Below are 27,643 nucleotides of genomic sequence, written 5' to 3'. Positions count from 1 at the left end.
GGGATAAAAAGGGAGGCAGCATCCTCCAAAAATTTGAGAGATCCCAGGGGAATGCCCCATGGCCTCTTCCTTTATTTGAATAAAGCCAGAAAGGACTCCTCTGTCTTCTTTTTGGACATAAACCTCTCGTGTTTGTGGATTAATTTTCTTAACATATGTAATTCACAGAACCATGGAATAGCTTTGGGTGGGGAGGGACCTTTAAAGCTTGTCTTGATTATTTGCCATCCTGTGAATGTTTCCTCTAATCTCCTTCCCTGTTTGATTTCTCTGCTCCCACAGGACTCTGTCTTCCCTCCACACAGTATTCCTGGAGCTTGCTGCCATGCCAAGATCTTTCCAGAAAGCCGGAGCTCCGTGCCTGCCGTCCGGGATCAGCGTGGCCCATTCCAGATGAGGAGCCTGACCAAGGTAATTTGGGAAGGGCTGAGGGATTTTAGAATTCTTCAGATCCAAGGGCACAGCGGCACCCTGCAAGCACCCCAGCTCTGGACAGACCCCTCTGGGTGGGAACAAAACTTTCGCCAAGCAAAACACATTTTATTTCGCCAGCAAAACGCACATATTTGACAGGTATTTAACATTTCATCGCACAAAGACGCTGGAATCGGGACAACCACAACATAAGGCATGGGGTACCCAACGTGGGGTACTCGAGGGCCGCAGGGCAGCCTGGCAAAGGACACTTTTATTCCGGGATTCTGTTGAGGGTTCTGCGCGGAACGCAGACATTTTGTTTAAGCATTTTGTTTAATTACCGCTCTCCGGCTCCCTGAGGGGCCCGGGCTCCCGCCCTGAGGGGCGGTGGCTCCGCCTGAGGGCGCCTCCTGGCGGTCGCGCGGGGGGGTCGGGAGGTCGCGCGGTTGCCACGGTAACGGCGGGGGGGGGAACGACGCCCGGCCCGGCCCGGCCCCGCCCTCCCTGGGCCCCGCGCACGCGCCGGCGCGGGGTCGCGCGCACGCCGCGTCACGCCTCCCGCCGCGCGGCCCCGCCCGCCCCGCCCCTCCCGCCGCGGCCCCGGCCCCGGCCCCGGCCCGCGTCCCCCGGGGCGTCCCCCCGCCACCGCCGGTGCCCCGTGCCCGTGCCCCCCGCCGCCATGAGGCGCGGCGAGCGGCGGGCGCACGGCGGGAACGTGGGCAAGGCCGCGCTGGAGGAGCAGCCGCCGCCGCCGCCCCCCGCGCAGCCCAACGGCGGCACCCCCGGGGCCGAGCGGGACGGCGCCGGACTCCGCCGCAGCACCGAGTCCGAGGTGTACGACGACGGCACCAACACGTTCTTCTGGTGAGATGAGCCGGGCATGGCCCGAGGGGCTCCGCGTGGGCCGGGGGGGGGCCCTAAGGAATGGGATATGGCGGGGCTGGGAATGGGATGTGAGGGTCTCTTAGGAATGGGATATGGAGGGGCTGGGGAATGGGATATGGGACTCCTTAAGGAATGGGAGATGGAGGGGCTGTGGAATGGGATATGGGAGTCCCTAAGGAATGGGAGATGGAGGGGCTGGGGAATGGGATGTGGGGGTCCCTGAGGAATGGGATATGGAGGGGCTGGGGAATGGGATATGGGAATCCCTAAGGAATGGGATGTGGAGGGGCTGGGGAGTGGGATATGGGAGTCCCTAAGGAATGGGATATGGAGGGGCTGGGGAATGGGATGTGGGGGTCCCTAAGGAGTGGGATATGGAGGAACTGGGGAATGGGATATGGGAGTCCCTAAGGAGTGGGATAAGGAGGGGGCCCCAAGGAATGGGATACTCGAGTTATCTGCTCCCCGTTATCTGCTGTTTACGTGCCTCTTCTGTCGCCGATACCGGTGCTGCAATCGGCCGCGAGTGTTTCCCTGGTGTGGCCCTACCGCTAATTGTTTCCTGGCAATTTAACGGGAATTCAGGGCTGGCTTTTGGCAGTGGCACCTCTTTTCCCTGTCCCGGTCCTCACTTTTCCAGGAGCAGGACCTTTAGGGCTGAGCCTGACGGCTTGTTCTGCCTGGTGGGAGCTTTGGAGGTGTTTTCCAGTACCTTGAGAGCCCTCTGCGTTCGGGCAAGCGTTCCTGCCTGATTCCAGTTATCAGCATGGTTTATATGGACTCCACCTCCTTCTCTCCTCTCCCTTAATCTTGGAAGAGGCTTTTTTCCTCTTTTCCTCCCAGTGATCCTGGTAGAAAGCTGAAGTCGTCCTGCCCCACTCCTACTGGGCAGGCGTTGTGCATTTTTGTGTGTCTCAGTCCATGAAACGGGTGCAGAAACCCACGGCTGCTGGTTTCGGGCCAGCGAAGAAAATCAGCTTTTTGTTAAATTCAGTTCTTGCAGGAAGAGGTGTGTTCGTACCTGGAAAAGTGCTCCTAAATCCCAGCCTTGCTGGAGTTGTTCCATAAATCCCCTCAGCAGCACGCTGTGTGTGTGTAGGCAGAGGTGTTTTTCTGTGTGTTAAACACGCGTCCCTTTCCATGGAGAAAGCCCAGCCGGCACTGAAGGTTTGGAATCCGAGCCGAGGGCGATGGGATTTGGCTGGAGCCTGGCATGGAGGAGTGGGAGGGGAGGGCACTTGGCTCTCACCCTGCCAATCTGGGCAGCAGCGGAGCCGAGGGTGTTGATCCCGATGAAGGAGGTGACATTCCTGCCAGTGCAAGCTGCGGAGGAACACTGGGATGCTGCTGGATCCCTGCGGGGACACTGTGGCCTCGGGGACAAAAGAGCCTTTCCCGGTGGGCACACCACGTGTAGGCTGAGCAAATCGCGGGATCCCGGTGCCGACCTTTAAATGGAAAATGGGTAAAGCCGTCCTTTCCTTACTCCCTCCTTCAGGTGGCTCCTGCCAGCTGTTTTGTGAAGCCTTAAAATACCTGGTTTTGCTGTAGAATCTCGCCTCGTTGCAGCTTTGAGTGGTGGTGACAGGGCTGTCGCCCCAGGATAAACGCTGTAGTGCAGTTAGTGTGGCCGTGTGGATTGCTCCTTTGGAAATCTGCATGCGTGCCTTGTTCTCTCCGGAGCTTCCCTGTGTGTGTCAGGTGGTCCCTTCCAGGAGGGCAGCATGGACAAGTGTGTTTCTCAACTTCCTTATTTATCCAGTTTTCTTTTCCCTAGTAGCTTGTGCTGGCAACACGGAGTTTAACCATCTGGAAAAGTCCCAAGGTTTTTCCTTGTGTTACTTTTGCCCTGTATGTGTTAGAGTATCCTTTGGCAATGACTCAGTTCCTACTGTGTCCAAGAATAAAGATGATCCAGGGGAATGATTTTCTTCCTGCGACCCTTGGGACTCCTGTCATGCTGTGGAGGTGGCCACAGGAAAGGGAGATTTAAGAGTGGCTGCCCTCTGACTTTGGGAAAACATGGAATGCACTTTTTCTTTGGAGTTCAGCAATTAGGGATAAGGTTACTCTCGTGGCTCGCTCCTTTTGGGAAAATGAGAGGATTTGGGATCTGTGGACACAGAAATCGTTCCAGGAGTAGTTTAATTTCCGGAGGTGATTTTCCTGCTGTAAATGTGGTCCTTGGGAAAGGTGGAGCTTCCTAGCTGGCTTCCTGCTCTTTAAAATCTGTTTGGAACTTTGGGAAACCACTTGTGTGCTGATATCTCTGGTCTTATTCCATATAAATGACTTGGAACTGGAAAATACGTCCTTTGGGAACCTGCTCAGTCAGCCTAACCTGGCAGCTCCCTTTGCCATTAGGAAATGCCAAGGGAAGGGAACAGGAGGAAGCTTTCTGAGGCAGATCCCTGGTTTCTGTATCATTTATCCCTGAACTGATTTCCTAGCGGGGAGTTGGGAATGCCAAGCTTTCCTGGCAAGCCATTGGAACATGTTCCCTGTTGTTTCCAGCACCTTGGATTGTTCTTGTTTGTGTGCCTTCAGCAGCTGCTTTCACACAAAGCCCTGCTTGTTCTGGGGTCATTTAGTTGGATATTGTGTGTGGTGTTCTCCTAAAATTTCTGCAGGTATTTCATAGCTTGTCTTTAGCCCAAGAAGGTTTTCCAGGAAAATGTCCATTCAGTCTTGATTTGAGGGTGTTGGGAGGTGCCAGATGCACTTTTGCCACCACATTGTGGCTCAGTGGGTTAATTGCTTTTTCAAAGCCTTAACTTTAATTTGGATTTCATTAGCTTTAATGTCACCTTTTGATTATTAACGTGTTTTATCTCTCACACTAATAATCTCACGTTGCCAGCACGTGGATGTGATATTAATTCCCGAGGTCATGGTGTGGCAGCAGAGATCTGTGGAGCTCAGGATGTTGAAATTAATAAGAAAAGAACTAAAAAAGAGGGAATGGCAGTGACTCTATAGGCTAATGGCCTAGTGTTTGTAGGAATTATTTCCACCTTCTTGTGCAAAAAGCGTGGAATTTGCAGCTAAGGAAGAGGCAGTCCCTGCTGGCATGTTCCTCTCGGTGTGCTCCGTGTTGTGACTCTTCCCAGATGGCCTGGGAAGTGAGGATATGTGTGGGCAAACCAGCTGGTGTTGGAAAGAAGGGATTGCTACTCAACCCAAAACATTCCTTACCCATTCCTTGTGGAGATGGCTCTTATCTCTGAAATACCCGGGATTTGCTAAGGGCAGTCTGCAGGAAAAGGTGGGAATTTATCCAGGAGAGAGATTAGGGAAATGGAATATCCACAGGTTGGCAGGAGCTGCTCTATGTGCCCTCTCCTGAGGGGTGGCTGTGGCACTTCCAAGGCAGCATTCCTGGAGTTTGCTGGGAGCTGAACTTGGGATTTTTCCCTGCTTTGATGACGCCACTCTGAGCCACGCTGCCCGCTCAGGATTCACTGCACTGGAGAAAAGCAGCATTGCTCCAGAGCCCTGGGTCACCCTGCCATGCTCTTCCAGCCTGTGGGAATGCCCTGGGCAGGGAGCAGGGACATCCAGGCTTGTGCAATCCCACTAAGCCACATTTGCCAGCTGGTCATGGATGAGAGGGCCTGTGCCTTGGGAATTGTGCTATGGGAATGGCATTGCCCTTTCCTCAAAGGAAGGGCTGCATAGTTCTGCCAAGTAAGCTGGAAATGCAGAAGGAATATCTTTGTGGAGAGGGCCTGTCAGAGTTCAGTGTCCCATCTAGATATCAGGTCTCTGTGTTCCTTTTGTTTTTTTAATAAACACATTCCCAAAGTTTTAAGGAGAGCAGGGAAAAATGTGCTCCAAGAATGTTCCCTGTAATTTCCTGTCACTTGTCTCAGTAGAACTGCCCTAAACGATCTTCAAGATGCACATTTCCATAGGTTTAAGTAAAAAAAAAGTTTAATAATCAAAATAGTGCATCTGTGGAACTTGCAAGCTCTGTAGAACTGATGGAAACTTTGGGAACTCTGGGAACTTGGTCTTCCTTCCTCAGTGGAAGGAAAACCCCAGATTTGCTGAAGCTTTGCTGTTGACCTGTGGTTCTGGGTCTCTGGAGGTCTGTGCTCCTGGGCTTCTTTGTGGAGATGGCAAGGAAAAGGCAGGTTGCTATTTTGGAGTGTCACAAGTCTGTACGGAAATTTAATCGGCCTCGGGTGACTTCAGGGATGTGCCGAAGATCTGCGACTGCTCTAAGAATAGGGACTGTTTTATGGACTCTTGAGGGCTTAAACTGATTTTAAAACATAACACAGAGTGTAAAACCAGCAAGGATATTTGTATGGTTGGGTTTGACTTGAAGTTGTCCAAACTGTCTGTCTATCCCCAACAGTTTGCCTGTTAGTTACAATTTTTGTTTCAAATAAAAATTAAATTAGTTTTAAATTAGTATTAATTTTTGTTGTGTTTTCTTGTGTCTTCTTCTTGACACAACCCTCTGCTGCTTTTGGAGGAAAGGGTTTTTTGTACTGTTTGCCATATTTTCTTAGAAATTCCAGGTGAATTGTTGGTTTATGGAGAGTACAGAGCTTTGACATCCATTTAAAAATCTCTTCCAAGAATGGTTTAATGAATTTGCCATTATTTGGAATAAAGAATTAAGTAATGAAAAAGTCACTGACAGATTTTTGGGTCTGCTGACAGACCCTTTCACCAGCAGCTGCAATTAATGCAACTTTTTTAACCCAAGGGGCAAACTGGACTGGCTCTCCTTTGGAATTTTGTTCCACTTAAGAGGACTGACCAAAATATTAATAAATAAATTCTTTGCATTGTGTTCCAGTGATTGTTATTGTGTTTAATGGAGTTGTTGCATCACTGGTGACAAACAAGCCGTGGATAACAAGGGTGTGGTCCCTGCTTAAGCTGATTTTAATTTGTGGGAGATTGAATGAGGCCATGGGCCGCCTGCTCCTGGGTGGTACTCTCTCCTTTTCACCCAAGGATCTGCCAGAATCTCCCAAAAATGACGTTTAAACAATTCCCTTACATCATTTCTGTCATAGACTTCAGCTGGAAAATAAAAGAGCTTGTAGTCATTTTCTTGACAGACCTGCAGCATCTCAGTGTGACAGGAGAATGACCTAGCATGAAAAAGAGAAGTTGGGATCAAACTTAATCCTATTAACTAGGAAAAAACCCACTTTTTTGTGATCTGCAGTGCGGGAGAGCTTCACTTGCTCTCACTTGGTGTTTGAATTAGCAGGGCAAGGGCTTGTGTGAAAACAAACACGATTTATTTCATCTCAATCTCCCAGGGCTTGAGTGGGGAAAGAGCCAAATGTGTGGTGCAGAAAGGCAGAAAAATAAGCCACTTAATATTCCACCTTTTTAACAGTTTGGGATTTGTTGTGAGTTTTCTCCCTGGCCTTAGATTTTTGTTCTCAGGTACATCAGGCCCTGCTTTGCAGTTTTTGATGTGAAACCTCCCAGATCTGGCTGCAGCTTGTACCCCCTTTGCTTCGGGCGTGTTGCCCAAGCTCCTGTGTGTAATTCTAAGGGGAAGATTCCCAGCTTAGCTCTTTTCAGCCTCCCAGGCTCCAGGCCAGGAGAACATAAGCCTTTCCATGTAATTCCTGCCTTGCTTACCTTGCTGGGTTGTTCTTAGCTCGCCTTCCCCTGGTGTGTTATTTTAAAGTGTGTGTGGAGATGAAAAGAATCCCCTGGTGATGTTAAATTCATCCTGATCTCTCAGACAAGCCCTTCCTTCAGGAGAGCTGCTCCTTTTTCTGGAATTTTATTTTGTTTTTAAACTCCCAAGCTCTGAGCAGACATGGTGTACATCCATGTTTCCTGGCTCGTTTTCCTCTCTGAAGTGGGTTTGTGTGATGCTATGCTCCCTCTCATTGCTGTGTCACTGCTCTCAGCTCTCTGCCAGGGCTGACAGCTTGCTCTTCCCAGAAGTCAAGCCCATCTCCAGAGTCTTTCATCCCAGCTCCTGGAATTCACGCTGTGCTGGGAGCACCTTTGCCTTGGAAACCTGCTGGGAGGGAATCTGGCAGCATCTGGAGATGAATGCTGAGCTACAAGGGAACTGATAAGAGAACAGCCTCTTGTTTCTCCTGAAACAGGGCAGCTGGTTGGGCTTCAGGCTGGTGGCTGTGGCACCAAAAATAAATGGGAAATAGGATGTATAGGGGCTCCCCAGCACCGACCCTTCACTGTCCCACAAGATCCTCCCAGGGAGGAACACAACTGAGTCACCCTTGTGCTGGGAGAGGGGTTTGTCCAAGGTGTAATTCTCAATTTTCTCAAGGTGTTTGTCCAAGGGAGGAGCTGTAATAACTGATTTTTTTGGCAATTTATGGGATCTGAATGCATTGAAAAAGCAGCTGACTTGGTGTGGGTGCTCAGGTGCCGAAACAGCAAGGTGGGATTCCAGATTTGTTTTCATAGCCTCTTAAAAAATAAACCACAATGTAACTATTATATATAATACATAATGTCTATAACCCTGCAACAATAAGTATAACTGTGTAACAATACAACAACACACAATGATAAGTTTCAAAACCAGACAGCAAAACAAGGCCTGAGATACCAAAATAGCCCGGAGTTCCTGTAACCTGTGTGGTGTTGGCTGCAGAATCCATTCATTCCATCCACAGGCAATGGGTGTGCAGGAGCAGGGTGTGATTGGAGAGCAGTCCTGGGAGAGGCTGGGTTTAGTGCTCCAGCTCCTGCAGGATCCAGGGCAGGCCCCACGTGAGCTCTGATGGCTGAATCACCTGTCCTGGCACCTGGGACGATGCAGCTGCCGAGCAGGAGCTTGCAGCTCCCAAGCTTTTCCCTGGGTTTTGGCACCCTGATTCCTTGCTAATCCTGGAAGTACTCGTGGATCCTGGTGGTTTTCTGCTGGAGGTGGTGGTCTGTGTCCTCAGGACCACGAGGAAGGAGAGCCTTCAACGCCAAACTCTGTTCTGGGAGGGACAGAAGAGGATTGTGTCTGCTTATGAGGTATTGCCTGTGTGGGATTGCAGGGATGCTGTGGAGAACGTGGGGTTTGCAGTAGGATGGAATTTTGGTTCACTGGCAGCCTTTCTTGGACTTTCAGAGCAGTTTTAGGGGGGGTTACTGTGGGATTGTTTCAAGGGAAGTCAGTGGGTGGTTTGGAAATTCCAAGGTTTATTGTACACCATGCAACCTGAATGTACAAACCTTGGAATGACTTGGAGATGGGATGTGAGCTGCTGTTACAAAAGGATGTAAAAAGAAAATGGAAATAGAGCCAAATATGTCACCTACAGACACTTTCTTTTACAAGTTTTCTCCTCCTTTCAGCTTCCTCTTTATAGGTGGGGTTTTTTATTAGTTTGTGTTAAGGGATGTTTATCCTCTAAACCAAAACTCGTGGCATGTCCTTTGGCCTTACTTGGACAGAGTTCCCATGCTTCCCAGCTGGGGCCAGAGGAGTTTTCCAATGGAAACAGTAAGTGGCTTCTCATTAGGAAGGGAATTTTCAACTTGAAGTAAGAAAAGATGCAGACATTGTAAGAATATTCCCTGTGTGGTGATCAGGGGGTGCAGGGTGTGGGTGTCACCTGGCTGGGTGTGCTCTGCTCGCTCTCCTTCCATAGAATCACAGAATCCTGGAATGGTTTGGGCTGGAAGGGACCTTAAAGCTCATCCAGTCCCAAGGGCAGGGACACCTTCTGCTATCCCAGGTTGCTCCAAGCCCAGTCCAACCTGGCCTTGGGCACTTCCAGGGATAGGACAGCCACAGCTTCTCTGGGAAACCTGTGCCAGAAGAATTTCTCCCTGAGTGCTTCACCAAAATCCATATAAACCTCTGGGCTCCCATGGATGAGGGCGTTTTACTGCTGTGGAACAGCCACCCAGCTTTGCTGTCATGGCTGTTCCCACAGAAACCTCTTGTGCTAAGGGCACTGAAACTGTAGCAATATCCCTGGAAATCTGACATCTTGAGGTGGCATCAACAGCAACTGTTCTCCTTTAGAGATTTTTCTTTTTTTTTTTTAATTTTTAATGACTAGTTTTTCTTGAGTAATTCCCATGTCTGGAGTGAATTCCCTTTGGTTGCTCTCAAGGGCCTGTTCCCTCAGCTGCAATTTTGATTAGTAGGCTGTGAAATAGAGCAGCACTGTCAGGTGTGGACCTGCCAAACCTGGGGAGACACCTGGAGCTGTTTAAATTTGGGTGTTTGCAGTGGGTGCTGGTTTTTTCCAAGCTGCTGCTGATCACATGCAGTGCTGCTGTAAGTTCTGCTCTCTGTGCTCTGCAATACAGAAAACCTCAATATTCCTGACTGCTGGCCGTGGTTTTGACCTCCTGATGCTGCACTGGCAGGGTGAGATGTGAGTTTTCCTGCTGTTTAATGTCATTTTTCTCTGTTCTGAATTTCAGGAGAGCTCATACCCTGACAGTCCTGTTCATCCTCACGTGTGCACTGGGCTACGTTACCCTGCTGGAAGAGACTCCCCAGGACACAGCCTACAACACAAAGAGGTGAATATCTCAGGAATATCTGAGTATTTCCAGGTGTGTTCTGGAAAAGGGACCTCCAGTGACCCCTGTGCTCCCCTGTGGAAATGCCTGTTCCCTCAGGAAGTTACAAAACCAGTCATAAGTCTGTAAGCTTCTCTGATGCTGATCATTGAATTCAATTTCTAATCAGTTTAGTGTCACTGTCAGGCCTGTGGCTGCTCTGTGGTGTGATTTAAAGCAAAATACAAAAAGCTTGCTAAAGCCTCCTGGCTGGGTTTCTTTGGCAAGGGTTCTGTTGCTGTTTCTTAAAATAGCCTTTTCTTAAAAATAACCTTTCCTTAAAATAACCATCATTTCAAAATGCTGGGAGCTGTGGCTAAATTTTTCTGGCTCAAATGCTTTTTGTAAAATTCTGTTCAAGATTTCAATACAGATCTTTGTTTGTTGTTGAAAATTGCTGTGGGAATGTGCAGCCCAGAGGGAAGCTCTGGGGAAATAAGAATGAATCTTACATGTGTGGTCAATTCCTACTGTAATTTAAACTGATTCAATGTGGTTGAATTTCTCCCCTTTTAAAATACAACAGGGAAGAAAAAGGAGGTAGGAAAGTGGTGTTTTAAAAAGCTAAATATGTTTTAAAGATATGCTGCAAAGCATCATTGCTAGAAGCAAGAAAATAATTGTTTTCTACCAGTCTGGTTTCTTAAATATAATGAAATTTTTCCCCTTGCTGTTGAAGGGTTTTTTCCCCTCTTTTTTTACATTTCTGAAGTGACTCAGGATACAGCATCCATTGTCCTGGAGATGCAGGAATTGTGGTATTTCCTGAGATAATCTTGGCTGTTGTTCTGGCATTGTTACACAATGCCTGGGGGTAATGGAACTCCCACTGTGCCCCACTGAGAGCTGGGATTTCACACGTGGGGGTGACATGGGACAAGCTGGAAGGTGTCTGGAGCTGGGAAAGGTTCTGGAAGGTTGCTGTGTGAACAAATGCCATTTTGTTCCCAGGCATAATGAGGGAGGCCAGGCTGGAGGGGTGGTGTGGCCTGGATTGGCCACTCAGAATTGGGAAGGGGAAGAGCTGAAAGAGAAGTGATGATGCATCCTTAGGGAGTAAGACAGAGCTAAGGTGACTCAGTGGAATATCTTATTATTGAGCTTAGAGCCTCGGCTGCCTTAATCAAAACCAACCCAGGGAAGATTAGTCAGCAGGTGGATCTTTCTCTCAGGAAACACAAGTTGTTGTGTGCTTATCCAGTGCCCAGTTGTTAAAATCAATTTACAGCAACGTGCCAAGAAAGGGGCAGCCAGTGGGCTTTGCTCACTGCTGCAGCTCTACAAGGTCTTGGCACAAAAATCCTTGAAAAGGAGCATCCTGAGGCTTGGACATGAACTTCCAAATATTCCATGTTTCACGTCTCTCTGGACAAATGCGGGTATTTCAGAGCAGAGTGAGATGGGCACAGTGTGCATCGGTGTATCCATAGCCCAAATCATCACAGATTTTTTATATTTGCATCCATAATTAAAAATCCCTCAGCCTGCCCTGAGAGCTTTGTCAGTCCTGGTGTGGAGCCGTGTTGTGCTGCAGTTCCAAGCCCCACCCAGCACGAGGCTGTCCCTGTGTGCCGGTGTTCCTCGGGAACACTTGGTGCCTAATGACCAGGGGGGGTTTGTCACCGGGGAGCAGAGTCTGGAGCTGTCACGGGCTTTTATTTCCACCTCCTGCACACTGACAGTGCAGCAGTGTCTGAAATACACGCTTCCAAAGGCTCCAGCCTCCTTTGTTTCCATGCCCTGCCTGAGGTGTCCTTGTGAGCTGCTGTGAGGTGCTCAGAGCAGTAAAGTGGGGTGAACCTCCCAAATTTGCTGGCTCTGTGTTTCCCAGACTGGAGTCGTGGGATGGGTTAGGGTTAGGGTTTGGTCCCACCTTCTCCCCTATAAAATCAGGATTTTGTCACCCTATAAAATGCTCCATGCAGTCACTGGCAGGAGCAGGGTGAGAGGTGGATTTGTGAAATCACTCACAGGAGAAGTGATGGACAAGACCCGAGTGAGAGCAGGAACCTCTGAGCTCATGGGGTGTGGTGTCCGTGGCTGATGTTGGTGTTTGCATCTGTCACAGGATTTCTTCTGTCCTGAAACAATTAAAGGAGGATTGTTTGGGTTGCTTTTTTTTTTTTGTTTTTAAGTAAGGTTGCAGTATATGTATATCTATATGTAAGTGTAGTAAGAGTTCATTGGGATCACACAGGTGGTCAGACTGCCCCCGGTGTAAGAACTGTGGAACATTTCCTTTGTTAGGCAAGGAGAGGTTGTGCTGTGAACCCGTCTGGTCCTTGAGAGCTTTATTCCCACTGTTCTTCCTGCCATGGGATAGCTCATCCTGACTGACAGCTGTGACATTCTCCTCTGTTCAGCCTGGACTCAGCTCCAGCTCTGAGTGTAGCCAGATAAACCCTGAGCCCCCTCTGCATACCATGGAAGAAATCCACAGCTCCCAAATATTTGAAATGCTGAGCAGGGTGTCTTGGGGGGAAAAAAAAAAATTCTTTTTTTTTTCCATAAAAACACATTCAGGTTTAAAACCACGGTGTGCTTCAGGGCTGTACATTGAATTTCCAGCTGGGAAATGTCTCTCCTGAGATGATTTTTTACACAGCTCTTGGCAATCCCTGCTTTCCATGGGGACAGATCCAGGGATGTGTGGGTTTGCATGCTGATCTCCTGCTGCTGTGGCTGAGCACCCACAGGGAAATGGAGGCAACAGGAGGCCAGAGCTCTGTTCCAGGGCTTGTGGTGCCCCAAGGGGGTTGTACCAGCTGTGCCAGCATGGATCCAGTCCGGGATGGGACAGGGAGTGGGAGCTGCCTCCTTGAATCCCAGGACAAAGGGCCATACACAGCTCCTCATTGTCCTGTGTGTCTGAATTGACTCTCAGCACAAACAAGAGTTTGTTTGTGCTGATGGAGCTGCTGCCAGCCTCTCCTTTTTTTTTTTTAAATTTTATTTTTTTTATTTGGTTAAGTGCTAAAATTATTTTTGTGGGCACACTTTGCTATTTTGTGCCTTCCTGATTTGCTGCTCAGGAGAATCCATTGGCTGTGTCCAGCCAGGTGAGGAGAGGAGAGCCCCTCTCAGATGCTGGAGCATTCCTGCCTCAGGCCAGGCTGCTGCTGAGGCATTGGAAGGTAAATTAATGAGGATAAGAGGGAAAGTTTTGTTACCACTGAGAAAAAAAAAATAAAAAATGAGCTGGTGTGGTTATTTATGCAAATTTGTGATTTGCTTCCAAACTTCCTGTGGTGAACTTGAAGTGAATGTATCTGGATCCCCAGCCTATTTCAGCACAGCAGCTCTTGGGCCAAGAGTGGGGTTTAGAGGAAGGAGGACAGCTGAGCTCCTGTGGTGATTTGGATCCAGGATTTGAATTCCAGCTTTGGAATTGAAAATTGGAATTCCAGCTTTGGAATTGGAACCCTCCCAAGGCCAGAGCAGTGGTCTGGACCCCTCAGTTCATGGCTGAGCTTGTCACACCACAGAGGACTGGAGCTTCCAGATGCAGCCAGGGCCTCAAAATGCAGAATATTCTCATTATTGGAGGTCAGCTGAAAGGGTTTTTGCCCTCCAGATCTTTGGAAATCCCCATGGAACTGTCAATTCACAGATTCATTCAGTCACCTAATTCTGGTGTGCTTCCCAGTGTTTAAAGCAAGCAAAATTACTGAGTTACATCTGTTAACTAAACCCCATTTTTATTTTTAGGAAGCACAAACATTTATACTCAGAGGTGAATGCTAGAAAATAGTTTCTGTAAATCCTTTAGTCTTCTATTTTGAAAGGTTTTTTGACGTGTTTAAAGCACGAACAGTCTCCTGTTGCTTCTGGTTTGTGACAATTTCTCTCTGGCAGCAAAATTACTGGGTATTTTGTGTGATTCCTGCAGACTGAGCCATTTTATTTGCAGTCAGGGGTTGCATCATTTTCTGCAAGCATGGAATGAGCTCTTTCCCAGTTGTCCATCCTTTCAGCCGGCTCTTAAGCAGGTGAAATGAGACAGCAAGCAGGATCCAGTGGGAGTTGAAGTGCAGCAAAAAGAGCACTTTTGGATTGCTTTCTGCCATTTAATCCATTAAAACTAAAGGAACATGCCCAGGGTTGTAGGTCTTTGGGCTTCTGGTCTGATAATTTATTTTTATTTAAAATCTCTGTTATGTTCCTTAGGCTCTGTGTTATGGTTCCAGCTCTTGAAATAGCAGCAGTGCTGGTGTGGTCTGGAAAGCTCCTGCTTGTCTTTAATTGGTTAAGAAGCTGTTTTGGAGTGGTGACAAGTCTGACAGCTCCTTTTTAAATTCCATGGAAATGTGGTGGAGCAGTGAGAGCTGTCTCACTGCTAAATCCTGTGTGTCTTTGTGAGCCAGTGGGAATAAAAGCTGCTCCCAGACACAGGGAATTGTTTGACTTGCTGTGATCCTCAGCCTTTTTTTGGCTGCTTTTTTCTGGATGGTGCCTGGTTCCATTTAAGAGGGACACATTCAGCAGTTAAAGAACAAGGGCCAGACATTTCTTTCATCAGAGAACATAATTTGCAGTCTCAGGAGGAGGATGAGGCAATAACCCAGAGTGTTCTGCTTTTCCTTGCAGAGGAATCGTCGCCAGTATTTTGGTTTTCTTGTGCTTTGGGGTGACACAAGCTAAAGATGGACCATTCTCAAGACCTCACCCAGGTAATTCACCTTGCTGGGCTCACTCAAATCCTCCTGAGCAGCTGCCTGCTCTGGGAGGGAGGGGTAAATGTTTGTGTTGCCTGGAGAGCAGGTAAGTTGTAATTTCAGTAATCACAGGTTCCTCAGCACTGCACACTGATCATGGAGGCTCCTCCATAACCACCCTGCTGGCCTTCCATGGAGCCTGCAGATCTGTGTGGATCTCCCTGCTTTGGCTTCCTGTTGTAGCTAAAAAGCTCTGTGAGAACTGCCAGGTTCTTAAGCCTGAACTTCCCCTGTTTATCCTCATTTTTTTTTCTCCTCTCTGTGCTGGGACTGCACTTGTGACCTTTTATCTGGTGCAGGAGCACTTCCTGAGCTCCATGTCCATTTTCCATGGGAGATCAGAGGCCCTTGATTATGATTTTAAAGGTTTCTTGTAAGACTGGAAGTCTTGAAAGCACAACACAAACCTCTTCCAGGTAATGGAATAGCTGGTGAAACATGAAAATATTTAAATGGCTTTGATCTCTTGCCTGTTTTTAGATGTGAATCATTGAAAGAGGAAGAATGAAGGGAATTCATATAGGCTTAAATAATATTTCTGAAAGCACTGGGCTCTCCTGCAGCCAAACAAAGCTGGGGTTTATGCCAGAAATTTAACCCAGCAGCCACCCCACAGCCCTCAGCCAAAGCAGGTGTGGTTCCAGAGCAGTACCCTCTGCACACCTCTGCAGACCTGGGGCTTTATGTAATTTGCCTTTCTTATTAAATAGCAGGTTTTAGTCTTTCCTTCTGTTCCGGTTAATTGTGATTCCTTCTGTAAAATCAGTGCTCCTTTTGAGGACCCCAGTGACACTTGGGTGCACCCAGGTTTTGAGGGTTTGTCTGGGCTGGTTTTATTCCCTAGAACAAAGCAGGGAAGTTTGGCTTTTAGTCTTGCCCCCAGTGTAACATTTCCCCATAACATTCTGGCTTTGTTTTGAGCTTTCTGCTTTCAAATGTCCTCTCCAGAGCTGCAGGGTTATTTTGGGGATTTTTGTGATAATGTGATGCTTCCAAATTCCTGATTCCAGAGCGTGGAGCTGTGTTAGGAGCTCTTCTGTCACTCCAGTCCCTTGGGATCATCTTCTCTGCTGTCCCTGCCTTCCCTGCTGCTCCTGCTGTGTGTCATTAACCTACTTTTCATTAAGGCCATTAAGGAAACTGATGCCAGCCACTACCTTAGTGGCACCTGTCCAGACTGGTAGCTTTATTTCTTTTTTTGGTTGCCTTCTCAGCATTCCCAGCTTTAGCCAGGGGCTCATCCAGCTTTGCCATTTCCCTACTGATTCCACACAGGAATCAGTTTCTGCAGTTCAATAATTTGCTGCATGGACAGACACCAGTTGCCTCCCTGTAATTCAGAAATGTAGGATTGTCATGGAAATAAGTAGATATGATTGTTCAGACAAGATTTTACCAACTTGCCCTGCTTTTATCCCATTTTCCACTGGCTGTGGTTCTATCCAAACCTTCACTGCTTTAGCCCTAGGGAACAGCACAAGGGACAGATCTTAAACTCAGCTTGAGGATCCATTTATTCATTGGTGGGTGAACAGCCAAATTTGGGGAGCATTTCCTGGTAGAACCAATCCTGGATAGAGCCAGCATCAGTAGCCTGTCTCCTTAGGATTTGCGGATAAGAGATTTTCTTCCTTCTCCCTGCCAGCTCCTCTTCTGGAGCTGCTGCTGTAGGAGCCCAGGGATGCTTTATTGCCTGTCAAGATAACACATCCATGCTGTCATTCCAAAGAAATTTTCCATGACAGTTATTAATGCCCTGAGAAGCAGCTTTTCATATTCCCAGCCTCTGCCAGGAGTTATTTTGACTTAATAGAGGCTGTGTGACAGGTTGAGCTGGTCAGGGAGTAAATAGTGAGGGTCTGGAGTAACCTGTGGGATTGAGGACTGGGACAGTGGGAATATGGAGGCATGGGCCAGGCAAGGGCAGCACTGGTGACACTGGAAGGAGCAGCTCCAGGGCAAGTGTTTTCCTTGGGCAAACAACCCAGATTTTTGTATTTTTTACTCATTTAGCCCCTCAGGCAGAGTGGGCCAGGCTCTGAGCAGAAGCAGGGAAAAGCTGGTTGGATTCAGCTTGCTGGGATCCCTGCACGGCAGCAGTTTAATGTTTGATCCCAGAAATCACTGGGTTATCAGGTGTGTCAATGATTAGTGGGGACCTCCTCACTCAGGAGGGAAGCCTTGATTGGAGGGAGGCAAAATGGGAAGTGAATTAAAGGAAAGCAAGCATTGGAGACATGCCATAAGTAACCTTACAGCTAAAGCTGAGCCTGACCCAGCAGGAGTGAGAACAGTGTTTGTACAGCCTTGAAAACATTTGGGGTGCAGGTACTGGGTGTGTTCAGAACCTCTGGGGGAACCTCTGTGAGCTGGGGAGAAACCACAGCCCTAAATCAGAACCAGATCTCCATTTTTAATTTTCTTTTTTTGCTGAGCCTGCTCAGCAGCTGCCACAGCTCTGTGTACAGAGGGGAATGAAAGCTCAGACAAGGATTTAGATTTCTCTGCTTTCTGTGTCTACATCACTTGCAGGACCAATCTGTCACTTTGCTGACTGTGAGCAGTGTAAAATCTCTGGTGCAAGGTTTATGGGTTAGAAAAAAAGGCATTTTTTTCCTATCTGGCAGTGACATTTAAAGGTGGGAGAAGTGTGGTGGTGAAAAGTTAATTTTCCCTGCTGGCTTGAATGTTGTGACAGTTTGGGAAAAGGCCCCTCTCTTCCAAATAATCCTGTGACAATGGAGGATATTTTTGTTTTGCTGTTGGGTTTTTCCTAAGATGCATTTTGGAAAGACAAGTGTGTGAAAGCTGTCACAAAGCTCTGAACTGCTGTTCTGCAAGGCCACACCTGCCTTTTTTATTTTCATTTTTTCCTTTTTTTTTCCCAGTAGTGTAAAATAGGTGATTCTGATGAAATTAATTTAGCAGGATTAGTGCAAAAAGGTTTCACCTTCCACATTGTGATCTCTTTTAATGATGGTGTCAGAGGCTGCTTTTAAAAATGTGTGGAGTTTGTTGGTATTTTTGATTTTGGGTTTTTTTTTTTTTTGTTTCTTTGTTGTTTTGGGGTTTTAGGTTGTTTTTTTTTTTTAATAATTTATTTCCTACTTGAGGCTGAGCTGGATAAAGACATGTTTTAGGAGAAAACATCTCCTGAGGAGCTCCATGGGGAGTTGATTTGGGGTTCTGAGCTGATAACTCTGTTTGTAAGCCTCTGTTTGTTTCATTCTTGTGTAATTTATGCCTGGCCCTGCTTTGAACATCAAAGTGCCTACATTGCCTTGGAATTAACAGAGAGAAATTCCCAAGGCAGGCCTGAGGGTCTTGGTTTCCTGGCAAACCCTGTTGGGATTCCTAGGCATCTCCCCCATGGACCTGAGGAAGGAGAGCTCCATTCCAGGAAACACATGAAGGCAGGTCTTCTCATCCTGAGAGTGCTGTGTGATGTTTCTGGAATTTCAGTGTCCACCTAGAATGTTGTGAGTTTTCCTGAATTCCCTTCTGTGGAATTTTTGGATCTGGGTAGGGAGAACTGCTGGAGCTGTGTGTGCACCCACCCTGGCTCTGCATCAGCCTCTCAGGGCAGGAGTCAGAAATACTGAGGGAGTTCAGAGCCCAGAGGTGTCTGGATGGATCAGGAGCATGGATGAGCCTGTGGGGCACAAGCCCCCATCCAGGATGGGCTGTGACCCCAGGGCTGAGCCTGGCAGGGGAGCTGGGAGTGTGCAGACACTGGAATTTGGGCACCCTTTGGCTCCAGGTGTCGCTGGGTGTGTGCACATCTGTAATCACACATCTGGGGAGGGCTCCCAGCAGCACATGAGCTTTGCATGGCATTTCTTATGGACAGGCCTTGCTGAACCTTTGGTCTGCTTGTTTTTAATGTCATTGCAAGTAAAAGTGGAGTTATCTTTGGGGTTTTGAAATGCTTTCTGCCCCTGGCGACACGACCTTGTCCCCAGGCCAAAGCTGGGCTGCTGAACACGACTCCAGCCTGCCCTGGGTGTGTCTGGTGCAGCCCAGGTCACCCCTGAGACCAGGGAGAAAGCTCAGGAAGGATCAGGTTCTCCTCTAGGGACTGCTGGAAAGCACTGCAGGTGGCACATTCCTTTCCTTCCCCTTCCTAACTGCTGAACTTGTTGGGTTGGAGTGTTCTGGACCTGGATCCCTTCTCCCACATCCAGGTCAGTGCCTGAGCAGTTCCAGCAAACCTTCACAGCAGCCTGTGTGGGAGCTGGAGATCCTTTCTGGTTGTATCCCTGAGGGAGGGTGGGGAGCACTGTGCTTGGCAGCTGGGAATTGCAATTCCATGGCGGGAGCCTCTCTTGAAATGGAATTGGTTTCCTGAGAAGCTGTGGCTGCCCCATCCCTGGAAGTGTTCCAGGCCAGGTTGGGTGTGGAGCAGCCTGGGCCAGTGGAAGGTGTCCCTGCCCATGGCAGGGGTGGAATGAGATGGGCTTTCAGTCCCTCCCAGCACAAAGCACTCCAGGATTCTGTGACATTGAAATAAATGAATAATAATTACCTGATGGCTTGCTCCAGAGCTGCTGCTGACATCCCCTGTCTCTCTCTGCAGCTTACTGGAGGTTTTGGCTGTGTGTCAGCGTGGTCTATGAGCTCTTCCTCATCTTCATCCTCTTCCAGGTAAGTGGCTGACACCTCCAGCTCCTAAATGCCACTTCCATGTGGGGATCAACTCCTTTGTAGTGTTTTTTTTCCTGCTGACTACAGGAGGTGCTTGGTTTTGTGAGATGGAATCTTTAGGCTGTTTAATGAGACTGTGAGGCTGAGAGAGATGATAATATAAAAATATTTCACCTGCTCTGACCTCCAGTCACCCTCAGCCTGGGGTAGACACCGTGTTGAAGTGGTTTTAGATGAGCTGGTGAGGGAGTTCATGTTCAGCAGCTGGTGTTTCACAGTCCAGTCTCTGCCCTGCTGGGCCATGTGTGACTCAGGGGGAATTCACCTGGTTTCACCTTTGGAAATATCTTTTACCTGGAGTGACAGGTTCTTTGTAGGTGTGGGGGTTTTGCAATAAACCAAAACTTCACACCCAGCTTTGTGTGGTGGCAGGAGCTGAGGAGGAGGCTTTTCATAGAAAGATGTGCCCTTGGTGTTTCCAAATTAAACATTTTACCATATCTTGTCCTTTAGTAAACTGAGACCTTCCCCCTGACTTGTACAATTCTGAGCAGTTAAAATTAAATATTTTGAGACAATATACTCATCAGGCAGCTCTAAAAATCATTTTGTGTGAAAGAAGGGTGGGGAATGCTTTTTTTTTTTTTGAAGTTTTGCTTTTAGAGGCCATGTGAGCTTAAGAAAATGGGACTGGTCACCCTGGTTTTTTCCAGCCATCCTTGAGCATGGTATTTCTGAGGAGCTGCAGTCAGATTGAGTGAATTTTATTGGTGTAGTTCTGAATTCCAACAGAAAAGCCTGGAATGGCTTTTCTTCCCTGTGGCAGCGTGTGGTGTCAGCAGAGATTTAGTGGTTAAGGAACTCCCTGCTGTTGCTCAGCTCTCTACTAAAAATACATCATTGCCTTGCCCAGGTTTAAATAAGGTTAAATTCTGCTGAGTCTGCAGGTGGCTGAACTTCCTGACAGAAAATCCAAGCTTGCTCATGGCTGAAACTTGTCCCAGAGTTCAGCAGTTTATTCTGTAATTTTATTATTACTCAATTAATAAATTTTGGCTTTGTCCAGCTTTGCTGCCTGTCACAGATGTTGCAGGGTTGAGCCTTGACCACAACGCTAAGTGATTCCATTGGGAAATAAATGCTCAGCAAATGTGGGGCTGATTTAGTGACAGATGAGTTCACATTTTGGTCATTTTGACAATTTCTCTGTCAAAAGCTGTGTGAAGCTTCTGGGAGAGATGGGGAGCACAGAGGAATGGCTTGGGCTAAAGCATTAAAGATCACTGATTTTTTCATCTTTAAGGTCATTCTGTAGCCTTTTATTCCCTTAATATTTAGGATTAAAGGGCTCCAAGTCAAGTATGTGCCTGACTTTAATTCAACAATTGTTCCTCCAGGAATTTGAAAAAGGGTTAATTCTTAATTCTTACTTGTGTGTGAGTCCTTCAGGGGTCCTGGTTTGTGTTCCCCTGCAGACGGTGCAGGACGGGAGGCAGTTCATGAAGTACATCGACCCCCACTTGGGGGTTCCTCTGCCTGAGAGAGACTACGGGGGCAACTGCCTCATTTATGACCCTGGCAATGGAACTGATCCCTTCCACAACATCTGGGTAAGGAGCAAACTCACTCAGAGGGCTGGTTTTGGGTAAAAAGCTGCTTAACTGAACCCTTCAGAGTGCAGTCGTGGGTCTGGCTGAGTGCTGAATCAGAGCGCAGCCTGTGAGTGCCTCTCCAGCCTCTTCATTTCTCTTCTCTGGACCTTTCCTGTCCATCACATGGGCGTGTGTCTCTCTGGATCCCAATTACCTGATTGCCCAGGGTTCAACAGCTCTTCTTCCTCAGCTCCTTGGTGTCAGATTTTCCCCTCAGAGTTTGGATTTCTTGGTGTGCTTGAGGAGTCTTCTCCTCAGTCACCCTGGGGCACAAAGCCCTAAAGCTGCACCACAGAACCCCAGAATGGTTTGGGTTGGAAAGATGATGTAACCCCCTCCCTTGCCATGGGCAAGGACACCTTCCACTAGTGCAGGACTTTTCTGAGTCCTAAAAGCCATCAGGTTTCTCACTGGCAGAAATTCCAGGGCAAAGGAATGATGGTGATTTACAGCTCCCTGATTGCATGGAGTGAGGAGCACCCAAATCCTTTGGGTCTACCCTGTAAATCTTCAGTGCATCAAAAACTGGAGTAACTGGGATCTGATAAAAGTAGAGGGAAAGGCACTGTGTCCAGGGCCTGGCAGGGCTGGTAAGATTTAAGAAGCTCTGCTAAATTCCTTCCTGATGAAGGAGTGCAAGTTTTCATGTGTGGGAAAACCAGACATTTATTGCTGCATTTCTCTTGGAAGAAAAAAATAAATAAAAAGGCTGTGACCTTCACTCTCTTTTCGGTTTTCAGGACAAGCTGGATGGATTTGTTCCTGCTCACTTTTTTGGGTGGTACCTGAAGGTAAGAATGACTCATTTCAACTTAGGAACTCTGCTCCTCTGTTCCCAAAGCCTTACTGCTGCTGCTTTTGTAGTGCCAGGCCTTGGTCACTTAAACCAGGCTGTTTGTAATAGATGAAAATACATATCAATATGTCAAAAGCCTTTTTTCCCCTTTTTTTTCCTGTTTTCTGCCCATGTTAGGCCACCTCATTTCTTTCCAGAGCCTTGTTTCATCAACAGGCTCCTTCCTTCTCCACAGGGATTCATCCTGGGGTCAGATCAATAAAAAACTTAATTCCTGTAGCCACAGAAATGCTGGAATGACCTTTGGGAGTGGAGTGTGGGGCTGGCAGTGACAGTGATATTCCCAAAGGCAGATGTTGTTGCTGCTGCTTTCCCCAGTGGCATCAGATCAGGATTTTAAACCATTAAATGGGCACTGGTTTAATTCTTGTTACTTTTTAGTTGGTATCAAGCAACTGCAGAAGGAATTCCAGCTGTGCCTGTCTCTGGCAGAACATTCAACAATGTTTTGCTGATTACTTTGGTCTAAATATTACCTTTTTTAACCCAAGCAGGCTGACTGACTCAGGAGGTTTTGCCCCCTGCAGACCTTGTTTGGGTTTGCTGTTCAAATAACAAGCTGACAGAGCTTGGCTGTTCTAAAGCAAGCTGGAACTGTTGGTTTGTGTTTTCATTTAGCAGTGCAGATGTGTTCTGTGAGTGGTTCACCTCAAAACCTGAGGTGAATTTGCTGGGCATGGGGAGATCTGGACTTCAGCTTGTTCTGTTAATGAACTGGATTCTCAATTTGGAAAACTTGGATCCTTTGTTTTCCAAGAGAATTGCATTAGAAGCTGGGCTGCCCAGCTGGAAGGAGACTGGCTGCTGGATTTCTTCAGGGCCATAGCATATTTTTCTCTTAAATATGTTAAATATTAACCTATTTCTCTATTAAAAGCTGGAGGTTGAGTGTGTTGTTCAATAAACAGAGATGGGCTTGTGTTTGGATTTTTTCCCCCAAATCTCAAAGCACCAGGGTGGCAATATTGAGAATGAATGGGCCTCATTCATCAGAAATTATTGTGGCTTTGGAGTCGCTTAGAGCCCATAAAAGGCTCTGAAAAACCTTTTCTGAGCACTGTAAGAACGATGCTGCCTGTGGTGCTTGAGCACCCAGTAATTCCATGCATTTAACTCATTTCCCTCCTGCTGAATCCCATTTTACCAGAATTTATCATAATCTGTATTCCTGTGCTGGTTTTGGCTGGGGTGGAGGTGATTTTCTTCAGTGTCATTCCTGTCTCTTGTGCAGGTAATGGTGATAAGTTGAGAGGCCTGTGAGCATTTGGACCATCATATCACAAAAATAACATTGTCCTGAGTTTCCTGATTCTTTTCTGGATACTGGAGACAAGATCTACAACTGTAGATGTTTTTTAGCAGCTGTTTAAAAGGCTTTTTTCTCCCTTCAGACTCTGATGATTCGGGACTGGTGGATGTGCATGATCATCAGTGTCATGTTTGAGTTCCTGGAGTACAGCCTGGAGCACCAGCTCCCAAACTTCAGTGAATGCTGGTGGGATCACGTACGTACTGCACGGATCAGGGTTTGTTTGGGAATACAGATTTTTCCTACAGGGCTAGGAAGTGAGGAGAGCTGGGTTGTGTCCCGTGTGAGACTGCTCCCTGTTGAGTTTGTCTCGTGCTTGTCACTGTTTCTGTCATTTTGTGTCTTACAAACACTTGGACATGGTTAAATATTTGTTTGGGTTTGTTTGACACCACAGAGAGCATCTAAAGCTGTACCTGAACATTTTCAAATATTTGCTGATAAAGCAAATAGTACAGCAATGAAGTCTGAAATTCAGAGAAAGGCAAAACTTGGTGTGAGCATAAAGGGACACCCTTTTAAAGTTATGTTTCATTTTCCTGTGAGGTCTAAGTTGGTGCCAGAGTGACCAGAATTCCCTACAGTCAGGGCACACAGCTCTGGGTCTGGGTTTGGATGGATTTTGGGAAAGACCCAAGCTTGGAGTCATTTGCTCCATGGCTGTATTTTCAAAAGTCAGTGCATTATTAGAAACATTAAGCCAGGCTATTTAACCTTCAGGAAACCTGTGGAATTAACACCGTCCCACTCCTTGGAATGCAGGGCTGTGCCTGTAGTGATTCCCTTTGCCAAGCTCTAGTGTTCCTTCCCCAGCATCATTCCTGTGTTTCTCCTTCCAGTGGATAATGGATGTGATCTTATGTAACGGGTTAGGAATTTACTGTGGGATGAAGACCCTGTCCTGGCTTTCCTTGAAAACCTACAAGTGGCAAGGGCTCTGGAACATTCCAACCTACAAGTAAGTTGGGGAGGAGGGAACTCCACAGGCACAGCACAAAGGCTGGGCCCCTGTTCATGAGCTTGGTTGTTCTGTTTGGGTTAATATGGATTAAAGAATTCCCAGGTGGCTCCAGAATCCAGTGACTTATTGCTGCAGGGAGGTTTGGTGGAGAGTTTTATTCACCTTGTGATTGGCATTGTTGGAAATCCACCTGTGTGTCCCAAACATTGCCTGATGGCTGGGAACGAGGGCATCCTGTGGGAATGAGCTTATTTGATGAAATGGTTTAAAGAAGAGCAGGAATCCAAGTTGGCATCATACTCCCATTCACAGCAAGGATCTGTTTGGTCTTTTTGCATTCCCTAGTAGCCAGAACTTCACAGGAACTGGGACACTGGGAATTAAAATTTAATAAATCCCTTGTAGTTGTGTACCAGTAATGACCCATCGTGCTCTGTAGTGTCTTTGCTGAGCAGAGCAGAACTGCTCACAGCAGTGGGTGTAGTATATTAAAGCTTAAATTGATAATTAAAACAACAAGCTCAGAGCTAGTCTCATTAAGTTGTGATTTTAATGGAGTAAACGGAGGCATTTTGCATATCTGAACTGGTGTCTCAAATGGAAACTCTGGCAGATGCCTTTTGCCTGCTTTCCCTTCAGGCTGCAGTGGTTATTTTGCTTTTTTCCAGAGGCAAGATGAAGAGGATTGTGTTCCAGTTCACCCCCTACAGCTGGGTGAAGTTCGAGTGGAAGCCGGCCTCCAGCCTGCGCAGGTGGCTTGCCGTCTGTGGCATCATCTTCGTGGTGAGGACACCTCTCTGGCCCTCCTGTCCCCTGCTTCCAGGTTCTGCCACTCAGGCTGCAGCTCTGGGGATGTTCCTGAAGCTGAGGCCAGCAGGGATCCCTTCCCAGTCCCACAGAACAGGGGGCTGTGTCTGTGTCTCTGGGACAGGTGACGGATTCACTGCAGAAAGGGTTGTCCTTGCTTGCTGCCCACTGTTCTGGCAGTGGGAGCAATATGAACTGGGGCCTTTGGGTTCTCAGCAAGTTGCTGTTCCCCAAAGCAATGGCTGTGGGTGAAAGTAGCTCACATCCCTCAGTTTTATGCAGCTACAGGTCACATTACAGCTGGAAGGGGCTGTATCCAAGGCCTCTGGCTCCTCTGAGCTCACTCCTGAAGCACAGATCTGCCTAAATCATTCAATTCTCCTAGAATTTTATTTATTTTTTTTTTACATTTCACTGCACACACAGCACCTGAGTGGGTGGAATTGTTTTATGCTGGGAATGCAGCATCTGAAATTCATACCAGTGCCTGTGAAGCTGAACTTGTCACCCACATGACTGATAGGCATTTGAACTGCCCAGTTTATCCTTCCTTTTTCCCATTTCTGCCCCTTTGCCAGCCAGGGGACTTTGGCCTTTGTGCCATCCATGGGATGTCAGTTGGCTCTGCTCTGGGCAACTCAAACTTTTCTCAGCCCAGCAGCTGTGAAATTTAACTAACTCCATCCCTGTGACACTGGTGGTGATCCCGGGGCACTGGGCATGAACCAGGTTCAGTGGCACAGGACAGAACTCTGTGTTTTTGCCAGAACAAACTCCCAGCACCTGATTCCTGCTGCAGGGCACATTGGCCAAGCTCACGTGGCACACCAGGCCTGCTCTGTGGGAGGACTAAAAGAGTATAATATAAATAACATAGATGTTTCCCCAAAAAGGTTGCTGGTTGCACCTTGAAGAAATGGGGGTTTAGGTGCTGCTGCAACAGAAATCCCAGTGAATTTATACTGAACTGTGGGATTATGTTTCTTTTAGCACATCCCAGGTTCAGCTGACAGGTTCTAAGCAGCTTCATGTTCTGGCTCACTCCTTGGGTTTCAGCAAGGCTTAATGCCCTTTGTTATCACTTCTTTTGAAGTGACAATCTGGTGTCTCACTGCTCCCTTAAGCACATTGCCAGGGCAGCTGCTGGAGAGAACATTTTGCTCTTAATTTATAATCAACTTTCCCAAGTTGGCTTTGAGGGTGAGTTTATATAACTGAGAAAAAACAACCCAGCCCAGCCCCCCCAGGATGTGCAGCTCGTGTGTCTTGTTATGGTGGGGCTCCCTCAGCTGGATTTTGAAGGACAGGGAAGGGAAAAGCTGTGCTTGTGGGATTTACCCTCAGTGTTTGTGCAGGTACTTTGGCCTCTTTGTTTGAAGTTCTAAACCTTGCTTGAAATTTGAGGGTACTGTTTGTCCAGCTCTTTGTTGCGATTTTTAGTTCCTCTTCCAAAGTAGAGGAAATGTTTAAAAGCTCAGTCAGTTTTGGGTTGGTGCTGATGGTTCACTCAGAGATGCTGAGAAATGCACAGGGGGAGCCATTGAGGGAGAGAGGGGCATTCCAGGCTCCATCCCGTGGTATTTTCCAAATGTAATTCTAGTGTTCCCCCCCTCCCAGTTTTTATTGGCAGAGCTGAACACGTTTTACCTGAAGTTTGTGCTGTGGATGCCCCCTGAACACTACCTGGTGCTGCTTCGCCTGGTGTTTTTTGTCAACGTGGGAGGAGTGGCCATGAGGGAGATCTACGACTTCATGGACGACCCGTAAGCCCCACCTCTCTGTACTTCCCATGTCGAGCTCCACGTGCTTTGTTTTGAACTTGCTCCAGCTTGCTGGCATCCATCTCGGGCACCAGTTCAGTTCAGCTTGTCAGGGACAAAAAGGCCTAATCCCAAAGCATCCGCTTCGTGTTCCTTTGTTTCGGAGGTACCACTCTCACTCCCCCTGGTCAGAGAGCAGCTGTTGTTACGGGCATTGTGTGTGCACTGTGTTAACCTCAGTGTCTGGTACATGATCTCTCTGTGGAGAAGGGAATGTGGAAATGAGCTGGAGTGCCCCTGGCTCGTGGGCAGAGCGCTGCGCTCCGATTCCAGACCGAGAGCCAGGAACTGCAGTCCTTGGATGTGCCCTCTGGGGACATCAGGGCCTAGACTAAAAAAATGTGGTTCTTAAAGGCACTTCTTTCCTTGAGCTTTCTTCCCCCTGGCCCTCTGGAGCTCTCCTGGCATCCTCTTGCAGGTCAGAGGCCCTGGGTAGCAGGATGTGCTGCAGGTGAGGCACCACACACAGCAGTGCATGTACTCGAGACTGTTCCCACCTCAGCATCATATTTGTCCTCGCTGCTTTTGTTTCTGCAGACCATGTGAGAGCTGAGAAAGCTTTGTTCTCAAAATCACCTTTTCTTTTAATGTCACAACCTGCCTGAGCCCACATCCTCAGCCTAAGGCACCGCCTGGCTTCCAGGGGTGTTCATTGTCTGTCGCTGACCAACACAACAAAGTGTCTGTGTTCAGAATTTAGGGTTCCAACATGGTCTGAAGATCAGTTTCCCTTGCAAGGCTTTGACTCCTAGAACTGGGAAGAAGGGCCAGCCCACATTGCTTAGTCGGAATTCAGGACATTCCGCAGGGGCAGGATGCCCTGCCCTTGGTGTTGGACCTACTGGTTTGGGACGTGCCTCCAACTCACAGGTAAGAAGAGTCTCTGCCTCGCTGCTGAGCTCCTCTCCTTAGCACCATTCATCTTCTTGTGTTGGGGTTGGAAAAGCTCCTTTGCCCTCTGTCCAGCCACATGGCATAACACTGGAATTTGGGAGAGCCATCCCTGGCCAGTGCCTTATCCCTGGCTCTGATTGTTGTTCTT

At 47.7% G+C, this 27,643-nt stretch overlaps 1 protein-coding gene across 1 annotated transcript in view; it reads left to right on the top strand.

Moving 5' to 3' along the window:
• Positions 1–986: 986 nt before the first annotated feature.
• The window catches only part of PTDSS2 (phosphatidylserine synthase 2), a 29,660-nt gene continuing 3,003 nt past the window's right edge, over positions 987–27,643 (top strand). Inside the window, exons 1-10 of the mRNA XM_054635692.2 lie at positions 987–1,281; positions 9,697–9,798; positions 14,425–14,507; positions 19,129–19,196; positions 20,672–20,806; positions 21,589–21,639; positions 23,096–23,209; positions 23,853–23,971; positions 24,643–24,757; positions 26,399–26,544. Of these exons, the coding sequence (XP_054491667.2) occupies positions 1,097–1,281; positions 9,697–9,798; positions 14,425–14,507; positions 19,129–19,196; positions 20,672–20,806; positions 21,589–21,639; positions 23,096–23,209; positions 23,853–23,971; positions 24,643–24,757; positions 26,399–26,544 (1,118 nt within the window). The 5' untranslated portion in view covers positions 987–1,096. The remainder of the gene's footprint in view (positions 1,282–9,696; positions 9,799–14,424; positions 14,508–19,128; positions 19,197–20,671; positions 20,807–21,588; positions 21,640–23,095; positions 23,210–23,852; positions 23,972–24,642; positions 24,758–26,398; positions 26,545–27,643) is intronic.

The sequence above is a fragment of the Agelaius phoeniceus genome, chromosome 6, assembly GCF_051311805.1.
Source record: "Agelaius phoeniceus isolate bAgePho1 chromosome 6, bAgePho1.hap1, whole genome shotgun sequence".
Taxonomy (NCBI): Eukaryota; Metazoa; Chordata; class Aves; order Passeriformes; family Icteridae; genus Agelaius; species Agelaius phoeniceus.
The sequence above is the reverse complement of the archived record's forward strand: the minus strand, read 5'-3'. Positions and strand labels throughout refer to the sequence as shown.